A 20,875-nucleotide genomic window follows, 5' to 3' on the forward strand; every position below is an offset into this window, starting at 1 on the left:
ACAGGCAGATCTCACCAGCGACCAGTGACCAGCCCCCAGCCAGCAGCGACGTGCAAGCGACGCTGCGCTTGCACAGAGCCGGCGTCTGGAAGCTGCGGACACTGGTAACTAAGGTAAACATCGGGTATAGTTACCCGATGTTTACCTTAGTTACCAGCGCACACCGCTTAACTTAGTGGGTGCAGGGAGCAGGAGCCGGCACTGGCAGCGTGAGAGCTGCGGAGGCTGGTAACGAAGGTAAATATCGGGTAACCACCTTGGTTACCCGATGTTTACCTTGATTACAGCTTACCGCAGGCTGTCAGACGCCGGCTCCTGCTCCCTGCACATTCAGGATTGTTGCTCTCTCGCTGTCACACACAGCGATGTGTGCTTATCAGCGGGAGAGCAACAATAAAAAAACGAACACTGTGTGTAACGAGCAGCGATCTCACAGCAGGGGCCAGATCGCTCCTCAGTGTCACATGCAGCGAGATCGCTAATGAGGTCACAAAAAACGTGACTCAGCAGCGATCTCAGTAGCGATCTCGCTGTGTGTGAAGTACCCCTAAGGGTACCGTCACACTTTAGCGACGCAGCAGCGATCCCACCACCGATCTGACCTGGTCAGGATCGCTGCTGCATCGCTACATGGTCGCTGGTGAGCTGTCAAACAGGCAGATCTCACCAGCGACCAGTGACCAGCCCCCAGCCAGCAGCGACGTGCAAGCGTCGCTGCGCTTGCACGGAGCCGGCATCTGGAAGCTGCGGACACTGGTAACTAAGGTAAACATCGGGTATGGTTACCCGATGTTTACCTTAGTTACCAGCGCACACCGCTTAGCTTAGCGTGTGCAGGGAGCAGGAGCCGGCACTGGCAGCGTGAGAGCTGCGGAGGCTGGTAACGAAGGTAAATATCGGGTAACCACCTTGGTTACCCGATGTTTACCTTGGTTACAGCTTACCGCAGGCTGTCAGATGCCGGCTCCTGCTCCCTGCACATTCAGGATTGTTGCTCTCTCGCTGTCACACACAGCGATGTGTGCTTATCAGCGGGAGAGCAACAATAAAAAAACGAACCAGGGCTGTGTGTAACGAGCAGCGATCTCACAGCAGGGGCCAGATCGCTGCTCAGTGTCACACACAGCGAGATCGCTAATGAGGTCACTGCTGCGTCACAAAAACCGTGACTCAGCAGCGATCTCAGTAGCGATCTCGCTGTGTGTGAAGTACCCCTAAAGGCCCAGTCACACTAAACAACTTACCAGCGATCCCAACAACGATCCAACCTGATAGGGATCGCTGGTAAGTTGCTAGGAGGTTGCTGGTGAGATGTCACACTGCAACGCTCCAGCGATCCCACCAGCAACCTGACCTGGCAGGGATCGCTGGAGCGTGGCTACACGAGTTGCTGGTGAGCTCACCAGCAACCAGTGTCCCAGCCCCCAGCCAGCAGCGCCGTGTGGAAGATGCTGCGCTTGGTAACTAAGGTAAATATCGGGTAACCAACCCGATATTTACCTTGGTTACCAGCGCACGCAGCTACACGTGCAGAGAGCAAGGAGCAGCGCACACCGCTTAGCGCTGGCTCCCTGCTCTCCTAGTTACAGCACACGTCGGGTTAATTACCCGATGTGTACTGCAGCTAAATGTGCACAGAGCAGGGAGCCGCGCACAATGCTTAGCGCTGGCTCCCTGCTCTCCTAGCTACAGTACACATGGGGTTAATTACCCGATGTGTACTCTGCTACACGTGCAAGAAGCAGGAGCCGGCACTGACAGTGAGAGCGGAGGAGGCTGGTAACGAAGGTAAATATCGGGTAACCAAGGACAGGGCTTCTTGGTTACCCGATGTTTACCGTGGTTACCAGTGTCCGCAGAAGCCGGCTCCTGCTGCCTGCACATTTAGTTGTTGCTGTCTCGCTGTCACACACAGCGATCTGTGCTGCACAGCGGGAGAGCAACAACTAAAAAATGGCCCAGGACATTCAGCAACAACCAACGACCTCACAGCAGGGGCCGGGTTGTTGCTGGATGTCACACTAAGCAACATCGCTAGCAACATCGCTGCTACGTCACAAAAGTTGTTCGTTAGCAGCGATGTTGCTAGCGATGTTGCTTAGTGTGACGGGGCCTTAAGGCACAAAGAATATTCTGTAACAATTTTCACCAGCCACAATTCAGCTTTGGCCTTCACACCATTACAAGCTTTTACATCCAGATTTCAAACAAAAGGGAAAGTGACTGGGCCAGGAATCACAGCCATACAGACTCCATTGTGTATCTGTCCAATGAAACATTGAGCAATTGCAAGATAACTTATCTTTCTGGCTTCAGTGTCACTAGCTACAGCTAGCAAATGTCTTATTGACAAGACCTACATTTGGAAGACAATGCAGCAGGAGATTCAGGGATGCCAAGTCAGACAAAGGCACATAAAACATGTAATGCAATGCACGCAATGAGACAATGTGTGTAGTAAGCGTAATGCCATGCAAACAAAGAATGAATATGATCATACAACATTTACCACCAATAAAAGCCATGACTTAAAGGGCATTTATACTGCAAGATAATTGTAAACGAGCATTGATAAATACGACAATTACACAATTGCCATGTCAATGTGCGGACCCTTATTTTCACTGTTTGGTTGTTCCATATTTTATAGGATTTGAATGTTTTAAATAAAAAAGGAATCTATCACCCCGGAAACACTATATAATCTGGACCCAAATAAAAACCATATCTTTGGTGTAATAAATGTTGGGTTTGTTAGGCATAACAAGCAGTTTGGCCAATAAACAAATGAGGTGTTCAGTGCACCCTTGGTGTGGCCAAGAACTCACTGTTCCATCCCTCAATTACCATGCCTCGAGCCCTCCATGTACATATTGATATGGCGTACTTGGTCTGAAAATAAATCTCTGGCATGCAAGCACACATTAGATCTGCAGGAGTGAGCACTGCTCTTTCTTCTCTCTGCGGCGGCCATTAACTATACTGACTGGTGCAGACATAGGTGGCAGTAGAGCGCAGTACTCGCACAATTAGACCCTAAAGCCACCCTCATGGAGTCTTTCTGATAGTTTGGTCAGAAATATTCACACTAGTAGACTGCTAAAGGTCATTTTGTTTTGTAGGGCTGCGTCCTGCTACCACCAGTGACTAGTTAGTGGCAAGGGCACTAACATAATGCAAAAGTAGAAAATAATCAGTAAGGAAGAATAAGAAGACAGTTGTCTGTTGTCTTGCTGTTCCTCTCCAGTGCTCTTCTTGTTACTTTTAGTTGCACCAAAGCAGGTGACACCAACTCACAATCACTTCCTAATAGGACAGATTGATATTTCTGAAGCATTATTAACTAAGCATTATACTGTGATGTGTAGCTGTTCACATTATTTTTTGAGAAGTGTATCTATGGCCAGATATCATATTAGACATGTTATGCACTTTCGTGCCAGAGGAAGTACGGTAGTTACGGACTACTCCTGCCAAGCAGATGGTGCACACTACAACCAACAGCAGCTCTTTGCGTCTCCTTCAATCTCTGTTAGATGAGATGGCACAGAAGCAGGAAGAGTCATTCAGCTGCAGAGAAACGGCTGCTCATATTCCATCAGGCAGCGGATAGATCACAGGAGAGGGACCATCTGTTGGCATACTGGGGAAGGTATGCTATAACCATTGGGAACATAGGTGGATTATAATGAGGGCAGTCTGGTCTACCGCCCGGGGCCCAAAGTTTCAGGGGGCTGATGGATAGATTGTCCTCATTATAATGTCTTGCGATACTCATCTCATTTATGTTCCTCTGACGCAGATCTTCGGGCAGGGAACTCTCCTGGAACTACGCTGCCGGCAATACAGAACAGCAGTGCAGCTCCAGGAGAGCTCCCATTGAGATGATGTGATGATGTCATCAGCCAACACTGACGCCAGGGCCAGCATGTAGGCCCTGGCATCAAGGAGACGTGGAGACTGGTGAACTGCAGCAGAGTGTCGGGGGAATGGAAGCAAAATGAGTATGTGGTTTTATTTTTCTTTATGTGCATGGGATGTGTGCCAGTATATATGAAGCTATGTGAGGGCTCACCTTGGATATAGAGGGCTATGTGAGGCCTCATACTATATATATATATATATATATATATATATATATATATATGTATATATATATATATATATATATACATATATATATAATATATATATATATATATACAGTATATATAAAAGAGGCTATGTGGGGGCTCATAGTGTATATAGGGGTTATGTAGGGGTTCGGGCTATATATAAAATGGTCATGTAGGTCTGATATTTTATATAGGGGCTATTTGTGGGTTCATACTGAATATAGAGTGCTGTGTGTGGGCTCATACTCTATATAGAAGCATTGTGGTGGCCCATACTGCATATAGGGGGGCATGGGTGTGCATAGAAATCATGGGCCCCATAGCAGATGTTACAATTGCCCCCCCCAAGAAAAAAAATAAATAATATTCGGCTGAGTCACATAATAGCATATCTCACAAGGTTGGTTGGAAGGTTGAACTAGATGGACCTAGGTCTTTTTTCAACCTAAGTAACTATGTAACTATGTAACAACTTTTCAGCCTTTTCAAAGTAGTTCTCCTATTGAAGCCACTAGATTCCCCCTTGATTACACCTTTAGGGTATGATGCCAACAAAAGTTCCCCACAAACACTGTACAATACCCCCACAGTGAATTACTCCTTAGTACCCTACACACGCACTATATACTCGACCCCCCCTCAACTACCCCAGCAAAGTATGGTGACCGTGTGCTTCCCCCGTGCCAGCAGCCTGCCGCTGTTCGGGTCCGGACCTTCCGGTGGGTGGCTCGAGGGTCTCCGGACCTGGGGGACCCCACGGACACTCCGAATGAAAAGGGGGATTTGATGGAAGTATATGTACGGGCTGGGCCGTACTAGGTTCGTGACGCCTCCCACGGTATGTGGTGATATTGGACACCACCGCTGCAGTTACGGGGCACCCGGGGGAGATGTTGTGCAGCAAGTTGTTAACCCCTCCGTGGGCAGGGATGGTGGCCCCAGGACTCGTTGGGGTTTGGTGGTACAGGGAGATGGGCGACCGCAGGGTGCTGGTGTACTCACTGTTAAGAAAACACACGAGTCTCTGGTAAACCAAGGTGATGGTGGTCGGTGCCCGTAGCCGGCTACGTTCTGGTTCCCCCACCCGGCTGGTGGTTTTTCCTGCACCTGTTTTAGAACGGTAGACTGCCTGTGCTTGCAACTTCAGGTTCCCCGCTCCCGGCTGGATGTGACCTAAGGAGCCCTTGCCCGTAGACGCTTGCTCGTGGGATCTCTGAGCCTTGGCGGTGGCCTGTTATCCCCCTCGGTGGGCTGTTGCCTTCAATCTGGACTTTGGGTGGGACAGGACCTCTAGTCCTGGCCGCAATCAGTTAATTAACCAGTTCCAGTCGCTTCTGGACTTAGCTTCAGAGTCTGAGTACTCCCCTGTGTGCTCCGGTTTCTGAGTCGGTTCCCCGGGTCGGTACCGGCGGGCCACTACCCTGTCCCGGTCCACCTCGGTTCCACCGAGCCGTCTTCTGGCTCCTGCAGACGGAGACCGCCATCTGCCTCCTAGCCAAAGGCACCAGGGCTCCTACTCTGGTACCTGTCAGTTCTCCTTCAGGCCTGAGACACAGGCCTGACCTCCACTCTCCTTGAACTCTACAACTCAACTGTTTGACTGAACTGTTGTTTTCCCCAATTCTGGCTGTCTAAAACTCCCAGGGTCTTCCAACCGCCTGGTTCCGCCCCCTGGTGTGTCTATCAAACCCTTAGGGGGTGACTAGGGTTTTAAGGGTTGGCTGATGTCACCTGTGAGGGAAGTATGTTGTGTGGGGCCCTATTTGTGACTACCTGGCCCGGCCAGGGCGTCACAACCGCAACACAGTATAATCCCCAACTGTGACCCCACACAGCCCTCCATGCAGTATAATAGGTCTACATACAGTATAATGACCTCCACACCACCCACACTGTATAAAGGATCCCACTATCGCTCCAAATTGTATACTAGCCCCCACACAGCCCTCTGAACAGTATGCAAGACCCCACACAATATTTTTACACTGTATAATTGCTTGCATATAGTATAATGGACCTAATATAGCCCTCCATAAAGTTTAAAGGCTCCCTCATAGCCCTCCAAATCATATAATGGCACTCACATAAACGTCCAAATAGTATAATGGTTCCCACATAGCATAACAGGTCCCACATTGCCTTCCATATAGTATAATGCATCCCACATTGCCTTCCATAAGTATAATGCATACCCCATATTCCTCTATATGCTATATATGTTTTAGGCTCTTCATAGTTCTCCATATAGTATAATGCACCCTCCATAGTTCTCCATATAGTATAATGCACCCTCCATAGTTCTCCATATACTATAATGCACCCTCCATAGTCCTCCATATATAATACACCCCCAATAGTCATACATATATTATAATGCATCCTTATAGTCCTCCATATGGTATAGTGGGACCCACATAGTCATCCATATAGTATAATACACACTCCATAGTCCTCCATATAGTATAATGCACCCCTATACTCCTCCTGGAAAAAGCGCTACACAGCGCGAAACGTGCGTCGGAGAGGGTGCGGGACAGCCATTTACTCCTTGTTATACCCCGTAGGTATTTCTGACTGTAACTTTGCTACTTTTGTTTTAGCTTTCTATTACTACAGCACACTTGTGTTTTCATATATCTCTATAGTTACATTCTTACTATCCTTGATACGGGTTGTTAGTTATTTATCATGTGAAATTATGGTGTTCCCAACATTATATTAAGATCTATATTTTAACCCCTTCTGTGGGGCTTGTTTTCCTGAAAACATCCTGTGTACATTTTTATATTTTATAACCAATAAAAATAAATTTTTTATATTGATTCCTTTTCTTGTTGGTGATTTACAACCCATAGTCCTCCATATACTATAATGCACAGCCCATAGTCATCCATGTAGTATTATGGAGTACTCATCGATAAAAATAAAATACTGCTCTGGTCTCTTCAGGTAGCATTCTGCAGCTGTGTCTTCCCTGCTCTGCAGAACAGGCGAGATGAAATTAAGTCATGTGGGGGTGTACACTATATATAGGGGCTACGTGGGGGTTCATGAGGTAAATAGAGGGCTCTGTGGTGGCTCATACTGTATATAGGGGCTATGTGGGGGCTCATACTGTATTTGGGGGGCTGTGTGTGGATTCATACTGTATATAGGGAGTGATATGTGTGGGTTCATACTGTATATAGGGGGATATACGAAGGCTCATACTGTATACAGGGGCTGTGTGATGACTCATGCTGTATGTAGGGAGTGTCAGTGTACCTAATTCTGCTCAATATTAAGTGATACAATTAATATTAACATAAAACAATAATTATTGCTAATATGTTACTATTAATATTGAGCAGAATTAACTTCAGCCTTTTGGTTAAGCCCATCCCAGCGGTCACAGTCTTTCTGGTGGAAAATTAATTTCCTACCCTTGCTCTATTCTGCATAGTGCTATACAAAAGCAAAGAAAATTTGTGTGGCGCGCTGTGCGTGCCGCTATCCTTCTCATTTTACATCTAGAGGTGATCACCTGTGTGTTACTCACGTTACCTATCACATGATCTATCAAAAGAAAATCATGATACATGTCACATGGTACATCAAGGCTGGAGAAGGGCCCTCACCTCCTAAACTGCCTGGGGCCCTAACTTCTCTTAATTTGCCCCTGATTAAGAAGGACATTGCCCTGTTGTGACTACTGTGGTAAGAGAAAGTGGCTCTGTTGTTATTCCTGGGAAAATACTGGGGAGGGAGGGAACACTGCTGTAATCACAACGAACACATTTGAAACAATGAAGTAGGGACTAATTTGGAAACTTGCGATAATTGAAGGCTGGGAGGAAAAACTGTACTATTTAGGGGAACGACTGGTGACTTGAAGTGGGATTGCGAAATGGAGAGCCTATGTGCTTACTTTCTTCAGGCTTCAGTATTTTAAGTCAATTTTCTTAGTATTGCTAAGAAAAAACAATGGTCCAAAAATTACCCTCTGATCTTCTTATTCACTATATGTATCTGTATGTGTATTATACATAAAATGTTCCATATCGAAGAAAAAGACTATGGCACTCACCAATCGTCTTGAGAACAGCGAAAGCCCGTAGTAGTGTGGCGTGTAGTGTGAAATGGCCGTCGCCTCACATGCACCTTCCACCCTGCATGGCTTTGCCTGGTTTTATACCAATTATGCAATAGTTTTATACAGAAAAATGGTGAGTGCCCTGATTTTCGGGGAAAATGGTGTTTTGTTTCTGTGACACCGCGTAGCAGCACCATATTTCACAATGTTTGTCCCTGATGGTTGGATCTATACCAGCTGAAAACATCTGAGCCGTTGTCTAATACATATTGGTGTATATATTCTATATAATGAATAACGCTTTCAAAAACTACATAAACATGTTAATAAGGGAGACATGAAGTTTTCTTCGGCACACACTGAAACTATTGATCATTGCGGCTCGTAATAAATAGGCTGCATCATATTGAATCCATGAGATCACAGAACACAGTCTCCAGGTAGACAGTCCTAATCTGTCAGTTTTATTAAATTAACCCTTTAACCACATTACAATGACATAAAGATGCAAAGTGCACGTTGAATATTGTTTATGAAGGTTAAGGATAATTTCCTTACGTATAATTCCTTCTGTGCCATCGACATGCTTTGGTACGTAGTATGCAGACAGGTCGCTTTGCAGTATCTCATCAGCTGTTGCCCTTGCCAAAGCAGCCGCCAGGAAAGATGGGCAATTACTATAGAAAGAAGACAGAAAGAGACTTTAGTCAAACAGTCCTAACAAGTGATTTATTTTATACAATTCCTGGAACTACAGGGCAAAGGAGAACTGGCAAAATACAATTCCACAGTTATGCTCCATAACAAATTATATTACAGGTTAGCAGGCTGCTCCACTTCTTCTAGCAGATTGAGTTATGGTTTCTATTCCTGACTCTCCCCATCATTCTTCAGAGAAATCAGATGTAATCACAAGAGGACCAGCAGTTATCAAGAATCTGATTGCTGCTGAAAGTTTTTCTACGTATCCAATATTGAGGAATGAGGCTCCTTACCATGAAATCACTTTATTAGTGGCTCTAGACCTGTTTCTCTTCATCACCATAGTGCATTACACAGATTACTAAAGTGGTCATATGTGCTCAGAATTCGGCCACTTGAAATGTGGGATATCCATTGTGTTTGAAAGGCTATTATTGATGTTATCATCGTTTTATGCTTTCTTTCTGTTTAGTCTGGTTTTCCAATGTTTAACAACTCATTCAGACGTCAATTTTTTTCTCGTAAGACAAAAACTGACTTTCATCAATGAATTTTCAGTTTGGTCCGATTCCTCAATTATTCTCATATATAGGAAAAATAAGTTTATCAACCTTCTCATATGTAAGTCTATGAAAATCAGACTGCATTCAGAGTGGTGTCCATTTTTTCTCTCTTTTTCACAGAACAATGGACTTGAATTGTCGATTTTGATCCGAAACGGCTTAATGTCAGACATGTATGTGTGATTTTCGGTCCATGAAAAATTGAATAGTCCCATTGACTAGTACAGGTGCAAGTGCAAGCCTTGAAAAACATGTTTAGCACTCGTACGCAAGAAATGGGAATCTGAATTAGTGGTCAGCGTATTCTTGCTGCCTTGGAACCTTGACATCCAAAGATCAATGGAATCATTTACAACTTCTTGGGATCTGATGGAAAAAGAATGTTACCTGACATCCTGCTATGATAAATGGGAATAATGAAGACCTGTATAGTAAAACCTTGGTCCAAACTAAAGGGGAAATTAAAGTACACAATGTAAATTTTGTGTCATTAATTTGTTTTTTTACATCCTATTTGCACAATAATCTCCAATTTTTGTTGTCTTATGCCATTTTTCAAAAATGTCAATGAAAAGTAGATGGAGTAAACACAAAGGGGCATGGTCTCCTTTAGGGTACGCTCACACGGGCATATAAATCGGACGAGTCTGCGAGAGCCGTATCACTCGCACCCATTCAAGTGTATGGGTGCGAGAGAAACATTGGGCTGCACTCGGATGTTATCCCAGTGCAGTGCGATATACGCACAGGCTGACAATGGAGGAGATGGGGGGATTAACCCCTCCCTCTCCTCCACAGCGCCCACCCTCAGCTTCACAGCTGTGATCCAATCGCAAGATCTGGTTACAGTCGCATGACACTCGGCTCATGCTCGCAGCAGAGCCTGAGCCAGGCGATCATTAGCATATCGCATCCGTTGTTCTCGCATTGGATGCCGTACACTAATGTGTCTGCAGTCTTAGTCAGATTTCCAATTACACCAGAAATAATCTGATGTACAGTATTCCATTGAAGTATAGATTAAAGGGTGCTTTACATGCTGCGACATCGCTAGCGATTGCTAGCGATGTCGGGTGCGATAGCACCCGCCCCCGTCGTATGTGCGACATTTGGTGATCGCTGGCGTAGTGAACATTATCTCTACGGCAGCGTCACACGCACATACCTTGTCAGCAACGTCGCTGTGACTGCCGAACAATCCCTCCTTCAAGGGGGAGGTGCGTTCGGCGTCACAGCGATGTCACCGCGACGTCACTAAGCGACCGTCCAATAGAAGCGGAGGGGCAGAGATGAGCGGGATGTAACATCCCGCCCACCTACTTCCTTCCGCATTGCCGGTGGACGCAGGTAAGGAGATGTTTGTCGTTCCTGCAGTGTCACACATGGCGATGTGTGCTGCCGCAGGAACGATAAACAACATGGTACCTACAGCAGCAATGATATTAAGGAAAGGAGCAACGTGTCAACGATCACCGGTTTCGGGCGATTTCGCGATCGTTGCTCCTTGGTGTCACACACTGCGATGTCACTACCGTCACCGGATGTGCGTCACTAACGACATGACCCCAAGGATATATCAGTAGCGATGTCGCAGCGTGTAAAGCACCCTTAAGACTGGGTTCAGGCAAGCAAATAAAAAATAGTCCGTTTTTCATCCAGAAAAAATTATGGGTTTTTTTTTATCCATTTTGTCAATTTTTATCCATTTCTCACCTGTATTTCAGTTTTTTAACTTCCTAATGACAGTCATATGACATCCACTTTTATTAACAATTAAAAGATTTTAGAAGACCAAATACAGTTTCTTATAGGAATCGCAATATATCTTATATAGATGATGTCCATGTAGCATACGTTTTTAGACGCACACATTGAATTTAACGAGAAAGCCTCATCCAAAAAATGGATCAAAAGATGCTGTAACTTTTAACACCCGGACCATCATGGGCTTGCGCGTAAGAACGTTTATTTGAAGTACCTCAGTATTTTGATCTGGTCCATATGATGTCTGTGTGGAACACTATAGGAACATTTACACACAACGATATCGCTAACGAGATATCGTCGGGGTCACGGTGTTCGTGACACATATCCGGCCTTGTTAGCAATGTCATTGTGTGTGACACCTTTTTGTGATCATTAACGATCGCAAAAAGGTGTCAAATCGTTCGTCGTGTACACGTCCTTCATTTTTAAAAAATCGTTCCTCGTTTGGAAGGCAGGTTGTTTGTCGTTTCTGCAGCAGCACACATCGCTATGTGTGACACCGCAGGAGCGAGGAACAACATCGTACCTGTGGCCGCCGGCAATAAGGAATGAAGGAGGTGGGCGGGATGTTCCGGCCGCTCATCTCCACCCCTCCGCTTCTATTGGGCGGCCGCTTAGTGACGCCGCTGTGACGCCGAACGAACCTCCCTCTTAAAGGAGAGATTGTTCGGCGGGCACAGCGACGTCGGTGAAGAGGTAATTGCATGTGACGCTGCCATAGCTATATTGTTCGCTACGGCAGTGATCACCCCGTGACGTGCCACTGATGTGGGCGGGTGCTATCACTCGCGACGTCGCTAGTGATGTTGCAGCGTGTAAAGCCCGCTTAACAGTATACAAACTAAAAATGCACTTGTCTGAAAAAGCACGAAGACTTATTGGCCAGTCAAAATGTTTCCCGCGCTATCCATTTATAAATACTTTAGGGGTGGACAACTAAAATATCAAACCAGTTTTCATTTTTAATAATTTGCCTTTTTTTAAAATTTCCTTTGACCTCTGGTTCAAGGTCAAAAAATGACTCTATCTAAAAATGTATATAAAACAACATGTGTTATGCAGGTCACAAACCAAGGAGCCAAACACTAAAAGAAACTTAGCAGTTTAACTAAATGATATATTTTTTGAAAACCTCAGTAGTGTAAGGTTGTGTCAAGGGATCGCCACAACACGGATTTCTAAAAGAACACTGCTACACTAGCTGTTGTGTCACCTTCCCAGGTAACACTTTTAGAGGAAACCATGTTATTAAATAAAGGGTCTTCTGAGATTTATTTCTTATTTCTTTTTATTTCCCCTGGGATCCATAAATAGTATTCAGTTCAAGAACTGCTTGAACATTTGCTTTTAGCAAAAAAAGATAAAGTATCCTAGCTGGTCTTTGTAATTTCATCCACCGACTACGGCAGGGCTGTGACATTAGCAGAAGTCATTTCCCATATCAGCATTAGCGCTATGTGACTTGTGTGCTTCAGGCATGCATACATTACCAGAAAAAGGGACACAAGCAGGTTTAAAAGGCCTTCATTAAAATAACACAAATAGCAATATATCTCGTATACAGGAATTCATACTCCCCGAAGAACCAAGCAGACATCTACCGGAATAAATAAAGCATAAACACATCATCATTTCTGGTAACCACAAGAACGAGACTGAAGACGTTTTCATAGGTAATATAAATTCAATGCTATTTTTAAAACGCTATCTAAAACAAATGATTTCAAGTGAAAAAGTATGCAGTAGTGGTTTTCTGGGATTGATAACTAATCTTTAGAAAAATGACTTTTAATAACCTAAAGCTCGCTTATGGCCTCTTCAATGACGTGACACTCGTGAGTCACATTATCCAATCAATGACCGGACGATCATGAGTCATTGCATCCAATCAAGACCCAATCCAATGGAAGATTCAACCGCAAAGACAGAGCATAATGCAGAAATGTTTGAATGTCAAGGTCATGTTACAAAGCATCTTTAAAATATTCTTTAATTAAATTGTGTATATGTACACTACGTAAAATATGCAATAAATCCTTCTCGAGAAACTAGACAGCATGTGTCGCGGATCTCAGTGATTGGCTATAGTGATGATGAGCCGGGCAGATCAAAATGCGCAAGCGCAGGAGCACAATGGAGGCCTCTGTGTGAATGATGCAGGACACGCCATGCACACGGGGCTGGACAGGTGGACGGCCATCGCACAAGATGGAACATGCGCCGGACCCAGAGCAGCAACATCCACCAAACCGGACCGACCCCTAGGTGAGTATTATAAAGGTGTTTTTTATGTTCTACAGAACAACCTGGGCTCTTATATACAGTATTCTAGAATGCTGTATATAAGGACTCACTGGTGGTCGCCGCAGCTCATAAGGGAAAAACCTGGTGTCAGGTTCCCTTTCTATTTACTCTGATAGCAGCATAATATAGGGCACGAGACCCTGATTCCAGGGATGTGTCCCTTAATAGGCTGTGAATAGCATCATATAAGGCACGAGACCCTGATTCCAAGGCTGTATCACTTATTAGGCTGTGTGTAGCAAATATAGGGCATGAGATCCTGATACCAGGGATGTGTCACTTATTAGGCTGTGTTTAGCATAATATAGGGCAAGAGACCCTGATTTCATGGCTATGTCACTTATTAGGCTGTGTGTAGCATAATATAGGGCATGAGATCCTGATACCAGGGATGTGTCACTTATTAGACTGTGTGTAGCATAATATAGGGCATGAGATCCTGATACCAGGGATGTGTCACTTATTAGGCTGTGTGTAGCATAATATAGGGCATGAGATCCTGATTCCAGGGATGTGTCACTTATTAGGCTGTGTGTAGCATAATATAGGGCATGAGATCCTGATACCAGGAATGTGTCACTTATTAGGCTGTGTGTTGTAGTTTCAATACAAACACTGATTTTTTTCAGCAGGAGATTATCACTGTCGGACTACAGCTCACGGGCAGAGCAATAATCTGTGTAATCCTTCTCCCACCACTGATTGACAGCTTGTTGACAATGCACAAGCAGCAAGTCATGGGTGTGGGTGGGGTTATACACAGCCCAGAATTCTTAACTCTGCTACATCTACATCAGACTTTATTGCCCTCTGTAAGGCCTGCAACACACATCCGTGCCGCCGGTACGTGTTTGGGACTTTTTGACAAGTACCGGCGGCACGAGCACACGTGCGCCAATGTTACCCTATGGTAACAGGCACACACGTAAAGCCACACGGACCGTGTGTCCGTGTGGAGCATACGTGTGCCTGTGTGCTCCCCACGTAGACATGTCCGTTTTTCTACGGCATCAAGGGTGTCAAATAGAACGCAAACGGACCACGCGGATGTGTTCCGTGTGACACGCACCGGAGAAAACACACGTGTCTGAAAAAAAAATAAAAAAAACTTTACTCACCTTCTCCAGCCCTGATAGCTCTGCCGTTGCTGTCACTTGCTTCCGACCGCCGCTCATTATGCTCATTGCATATTCAGTTCACTGTGGGCCTGAAGCAGCAGCAGCGGAGAGTCAACAGGAGAGGATAACACACGGAGAACACACCAGTGCCATAAACACGGCTCACGGAGGGAAATACGCACCTTTGACACGTCCGTGAAAAACGTGCGTGTTTTTCATGGACGTGTGATGCCGGTCTTATGCTGTTCTCAGATTATACAGCAAAAACCTGCTGACAGATTCCCTTTAATGTAATGCATTTGATGGACTAATAGGAGGCACTTTATTTTCTGGATAATCATTTGAGTGCTGCATTTTTTTTACATATTGATAAGCAGGTAATTTGTGGAAGTATGTAGTCTGAATATGATACCATTTGTTAGGACAGCTTATTACAGATACATGGGTATGGAATATTGAGCCATTGGACTAATAGGACAGATAAAAGAATACAGCAGACTCATAGTTAGGTGCCCATATAGTCATTATAAGGAGCATTTCCCCAAGTGATCTCCTCGCTGGAAATTTATCCCAGCACAAGTATGAACAAAGCGCTGATCACGGAGGAGTGGTGCCAATTTGGAAGGCAAGTACGGTAGTATTTTTTTCACCTCCCTGGGCCCAATAATAAAGGGCTGTCCAATAGTGGCGTATCACTTAAATACTTATAAGAGATCACTAAATTTGCCATTACTTACAATATATGGTAGAAATGAAAAGATATCAAGCAAATCTCCCCCGATAAAAGATTTGGTCTTAAAGCTGTATTTTATTTGGGGGAGGATATAACTCACTTTAAGGCCCCTTTCACACGTCAGTGATTCTGGTACGTTTGTGCTTTTTTTAAAACGTACCAGAATCACTGACATCAGTGATTTTTCCCTGAACGTGGCAGCGTGCACGTGTTGCCGTGATTCTGCACGGAGACATGTCACTTTTTGTCTGGCATCACTGATGACCCACGGACCACACTATGGTGTGATCCGTGTGAGATCAGTCAAACACGTGCCAGAAAATCACGGGCATATTAAATATTCAAAATTTTCAACTTACCTTGCCTGCGATTCGATGTGCCTGCTCCGCTCTCGGCAGCTCCTGCCTGGCTCATAAATATTCATGAGAGCAGGAATAGCCGACCAGGAAGTAAGTGCTGAGAGCGGTGGGCGGACGCTGGAGACCCGAGGAGATCAGCACCATGGACAGCAGCAGTGAAGGCAGGTGAGTAATGTCCATATGCAATCATGGGATCACGGATCACGGATTGCACATGGACAACCCACGTGTGCCGTGAATCACGGAACATGGAGGGACATGTGCATGTTTTACACATCAGTGAAGAACGTCAGTGTTTTTCACTGACGTGTGAAACGGACCTAAAGGATTTCAGTTTTATCAAGTGTGTAAATATTAGGAATAAAGTAGTCGTACAACGGAATAAAAATGCAGAAAAAAACCATGACCTAAAAATTATACGACAATTATGGATTAATTGACTGAGTTATTAAAAGAAAATTGGGAGTTCCTCGTAAGTAAATTTTTGCAAGATGTTAAAAATAAGGTATACCAGCGAATGTCAGCATCATGGCTTCAGGTCTCATCCATTTCCGCCTGCCTTGCATTTTTGCTGCTTTTTCCAAACTGACTCATTGTCACTAAAGACCTCATTAGGGAAGTAAATTGTTTGCAAGTGCATTCTTTCTGATTATACATGCCGAGTGGGTGTTACATAACACACTTACTGCAGCATTTTCATCCTACTGGGGAGATTATCATGGCCATTTTCCATCAATTAGTAGCTATAATAAAATAGAAAAAAAGATTTATATGTAAGAGTCCAATAGTACCCTTCCATCCTTTCCATCTATAGTCTGTAAGTATGCCGCAGTCATCATCCCATATCCTTACAGAAAATAATCTGTAGCCTTTTACAGTAGAAGCTGTTTGCACATAAGGAAAAGAAATATCTACATGTTCCTGATTTCTTCTACCAACTGTCTCAGATTTTAAGGATTTGCTCCAAGCATCTACTGACTGCTGTGGATACTGGCCAGGAGAACAGCTCTAACAATTTTCTGCCATGGCTATTTCAAGCAAAAAAAAAATATGTAAAATATTTTTTTGCTACTGTTTAATAATCCAGATTACATTCATTTTTGCTCAAGTAAGTTTGGTTTGTTTTATCAAATATTCTTTTCTTTTATTCTTTTTTTTTTTTTTGTGAGACATGATCCGATTGTCTTGAAGGGGTATTCCTGTCTCCATATTTCCAAGATCCTATCCCAATATCTTGTAGGTATCTACAGTTAGGTCCAGAAATATTTGGACAGTGACACAAGTTTTGTTATTTTAGCTGTTTACAAAAACATGTTCAGAAATACAATTATATATATATAATATGGGCTGAAAGTGCACACTCCCAGCTGCAATATGAGAGTTTTCACATCCAAATCGGAGAAAGGGTTTAGGAATCATAGCTCTGTAATGCATAGCCTCCTCTTTTTCAAGGGACCAAAAGTAATTGGACAAGAGACTCTAAGGGCTGCAATTAACTCTGAAGGCGTCTCCCTCGTTAACCTGTAATCAATGAAGTAGTTAAAAGGTCTGGGGTTGATTACAGGTGTGTGGTTTTGCATTTGGAAGCTGTTGCTGTGACCAGACAACATGCGGTCTAAGGAACTCTCAATTGAGGTGAAGCAGAACATCCTGAGGCTGAAAAAAAAGAAAAAATCCATCAGAGAGATAGCAGACATGCTTGGAGTAGCAAAATCAACAGTCGGGTACATTCTGAGAAAAAAGGAATTGACTGGTGAGCTTGGGAACTCAAAAAGGCCTGGGCGTCCACGGATGACAACAGTGGTGGATGATCGCCGCATACTTTCTTTGGTGAAGAAGAACCCGTTCACAACATCAACTGAAGTCCAGAACACTCTCAGTGAAGTAGGTGTATCTGTCTCTAAGTCAACAGTAAAGAGAAGACTCCATGAAAGTAAATATAAAGGGTTCACATCTAGATGCAAACCATTCATCAATTCCAAAAATAGACAGGCCAGAGTTAAATTTGCTGAAAAACACCTCATGAAGCCAGCTCAGTTCTGGAAAAGTATTCTATGGACAGATGAGACAAAGTTCAACCTGTACCAGAATGATGGGAAGAAAAAAGTTTGGAGAAGAAAGGGAACGGCACATGATCCAAGGCACACCACATCCTCTGTAAAACATGGTGGAGGCAACGTGATGGCATGGGCATGCATGGCTTTCAATGGCACTGGGTCACTTGTGTTTATTGATGACATAACAGCAGACAAGAGTAGCCGGATGAATTCTGAAGTGTACCGGGATATACTTTCAGCCCAGATTCAGCCAAATGCCGCAAAGTTGATCGGACGGCGCTTCATAGTACAGATGGACAATGACCCCAAGCATACAGCCAAAGCTACCCAGGAGTTCATGAGTGCAAAAAAGTGGAACATTCTGCAATGGCCAAGTCAATCACCAGATCTTAACCCAATTGAGCATGCATTTCACTTGCTCAAATCCAGACTTAAGACGGAAAGACCCACAAACAAGCAAGACCTTAAGGCTGCGGCTGTAAAGGCCTGGAAAAGCATTAAGAAGGAGGAAACCCAGCGTTTGGTGATGTCCATGGGTTCCAGACTTAAGGCAGTGATTGCCTCCAAAGGATTCGCAACAAAATATTGAAAATAAAAAAATTTTGTTTGGGTTTGGTTTATTTGTCCAATTACTTTTGACCTCCTAAAATGTGGAGTGTTTGTAAAGAAATGTGTACAATTCCTACAATTTCTATCAGATATTTTTGTTCAAACCTTCAAATTAAACGTTACAATTTGCACTTGAATTCTGTTGTAGAGGTTTCATTTCAAATCCAATGTGGTGGCATGCAGAGCCCAACTCGCGAAAATTGTGTCACTGTCCAAATATTTCTGGACCTAACTGTATATATATAATTGCCTTATTCTGTCTGTCTGTCTTGCTCCAAAATTGTGTCCTTACGGTGACACAAAGCTGATTGGCCGCTGGGCTCGCCATGGCCCCGCCCCCCCCCCCCGCACGGATTGGCCGCTCGCCCAGGCTCCGCCCCCACACGGATTGGCTGGCCGCTCGCCTAGGCTCCGCCCCCCACACGGATTGGCCTCTCGCCCCGGCACCCTGCAGGCATTGGCAACTCGCCCACGTCCCGCCCCCCTCACGCAATGCACGCTCGCTCTGGCCCCGCCCCCCGCACGCATTCCCCGAACCGACCGACACAGAGCCACGACTCCCAGGTGAGTACTGTACCCCCGGGAGTCCACATCAGCGTACGCCGCCAACCCCGCCGACACATACCCTCGCATTGCTGGGGTTGCCGCCGTATGCTGGTGTGGGCTCCCGTGCGAGCGGGGGACGGGAAACGCTGGTAACCATGGTAGCATAGTTACCAGCGCATCAAGGTCCTGCAGCGGCGGAACATACACACACGCACGCACGCACACATCAGATCACACTCACTCTCACACACACCTCACACACACATCACATCGCATCCACACACTCACAACATCCTGGGATATCGCTTGCTTCTCGGCGGCGATACTGTGCAGTGAACTTCCAGGACCTGCCGGAGGATCACATGGCCAGAAGCATGTGGTATCTCCGGATGTTGTGAGTGTGAGCGCGTATGTGCAATATCGTCAATGTGTGTGTGCATGAGTGTATGCGATCGGGTGTGTGTGAGTGTATGCGATCGGGTGTGTGTGAGTGTATGCGATCGGGTGTGTGTGAGTGCATGCGATCGGGTGTGTGTGAGTGTATGCGGTCGGGTGTGTGTGTATGTGTGTGTGTATGCGATCAGATCTGTGAGTGTCAGCAGAGGAGCACGGCGTGCTGGAGGAGGCTGGGAGGAGAGAGGCTGATCCTGGGGAAGGCTGGGAGGGGGAGGCTGAGAAAAGAGAGGCTGATGCTGGAGGAGGCTGAGGCTGGGGTAGGCTGGGAGGAGAGAGGCTGATGCTGGGGACAGAAAGGGCTGATGCTGGGAGGAGAGAGGCTGATGCTGGGGACAGAAAAGGCTGATGCTGGGAGGAGAGAGGCTGATGCTGGGGAAGGCTGGGAGGGGGAGGCTGAGAGAAGAGAGGCTGATGCTGGGGGAGGCTGAGGCTGGGGTAGGCTGGGAGGAGAGAGGCTGATGCTGGGAGGAGAGAGGCTGATGCTGGGAGGAGAGAGGCTGATGCTGGGAGGAGAGAGGCTGATCCTGGGGAAGGCTGGGAGGGGGAGGCTGAGAGAAGAGAGGCTGATGCTGGGGGAGGCTGAGGCTGGGGTAGGCTGGGAGGAGAGAGGCTGATGCTAGGGACAGAAAAGGCTGATGCTGGGAGGAGAGAGGCTGATGCTGGGAGGAGAGAGGCTGATACTGGGAGGAGAGAGGCTGATTCTGGGAGGAAAGAGGCTGATGCTGCGGGCAGAGAGGCTGATGCTGCGGGCAGAGAGGCTGATGCTGGTGCAGCATGGGGGATGGAGCACGATGGGGGGTGCGCAGCATGGGGGATGGAGCACGATGGGGAGTGCGCAGCATGGGGGATGGAGCACGTTTGGGAGTGCGCAGCATGGCGGATGGACCATGTTTGGGAGTGCGCAGCATGGGGGATGGAGCACGTTTGGGAGTGCGCAGCATGGCGGATGGACCACGTTTGGGAGTGCGCAGCATGGCGGATGGAGCACGTTTGGGAGTGCGCAGCATAGCGGATGGACCACGTTTGGGAGTGCGCAGCATGGCGGATGGACCACGTTTGGGAGTGCGCAGCATAGCGGATGGACCACGTTTGGGAGTGTGCAGCATGGCGGATGGACCACGTTTGGGAGTGCGCAGCATGGCGGATGGAGCACGTTTGGGAGTGCGCAGCATGGCGGATGGAGCACGTTTGGGAGTGTGCAGCATGGCGGATGGAGCACGTTTGGGAGTGCGCAGCATGGCGGATGGAGCACGTTTGGGAGTGCGCAGCATGGCGAATGGTGCACGATGGGGAGTGCGCAGTATGGCGGATGGAGCACGTTTGGGAGTGCGCAGCATGGCGGATGGTGCACGATGGGGAGTGCGCAGCATGGCGGATGGAGTACGTTTGGGAGTGCGCAGCATGGCGGATGGTGCACGATGGGGAGTGCGCAGTATGGCGGATGGAGCACGTTTGGGAGTGCGCAGCATGGCGG

General features: G+C 46.1%; 1 protein-coding gene across 1 annotated transcript in view; it reads right to left on the reverse strand.

The window, feature by feature from the left end:
* PPM1E (protein phosphatase, Mg2+/Mn2+ dependent 1E) overlaps positions 1–20,875 on the reverse strand; it is a 332,607-nt gene that overhangs the window by 135,476 nt on the left and 176,256 nt on the right. The window contains exon 2 of the mRNA XM_075336300.1: positions 8,746–8,864. Coding sequence (XP_075192415.1) covers positions 8,746–8,864 — 119 coding nt within the window. The remainder of the gene's footprint in view (positions 1–8,745; positions 8,865–20,875) is intronic.

The sequence above is a fragment of the Anomaloglossus baeobatrachus genome, chromosome 2 (assembly GCF_048569485.1).
Source record: "Anomaloglossus baeobatrachus isolate aAnoBae1 chromosome 2, aAnoBae1.hap1, whole genome shotgun sequence".
NCBI classification, from domain to species: Eukaryota; Metazoa; Chordata; class Amphibia; order Anura; family Aromobatidae; genus Anomaloglossus; species Anomaloglossus baeobatrachus.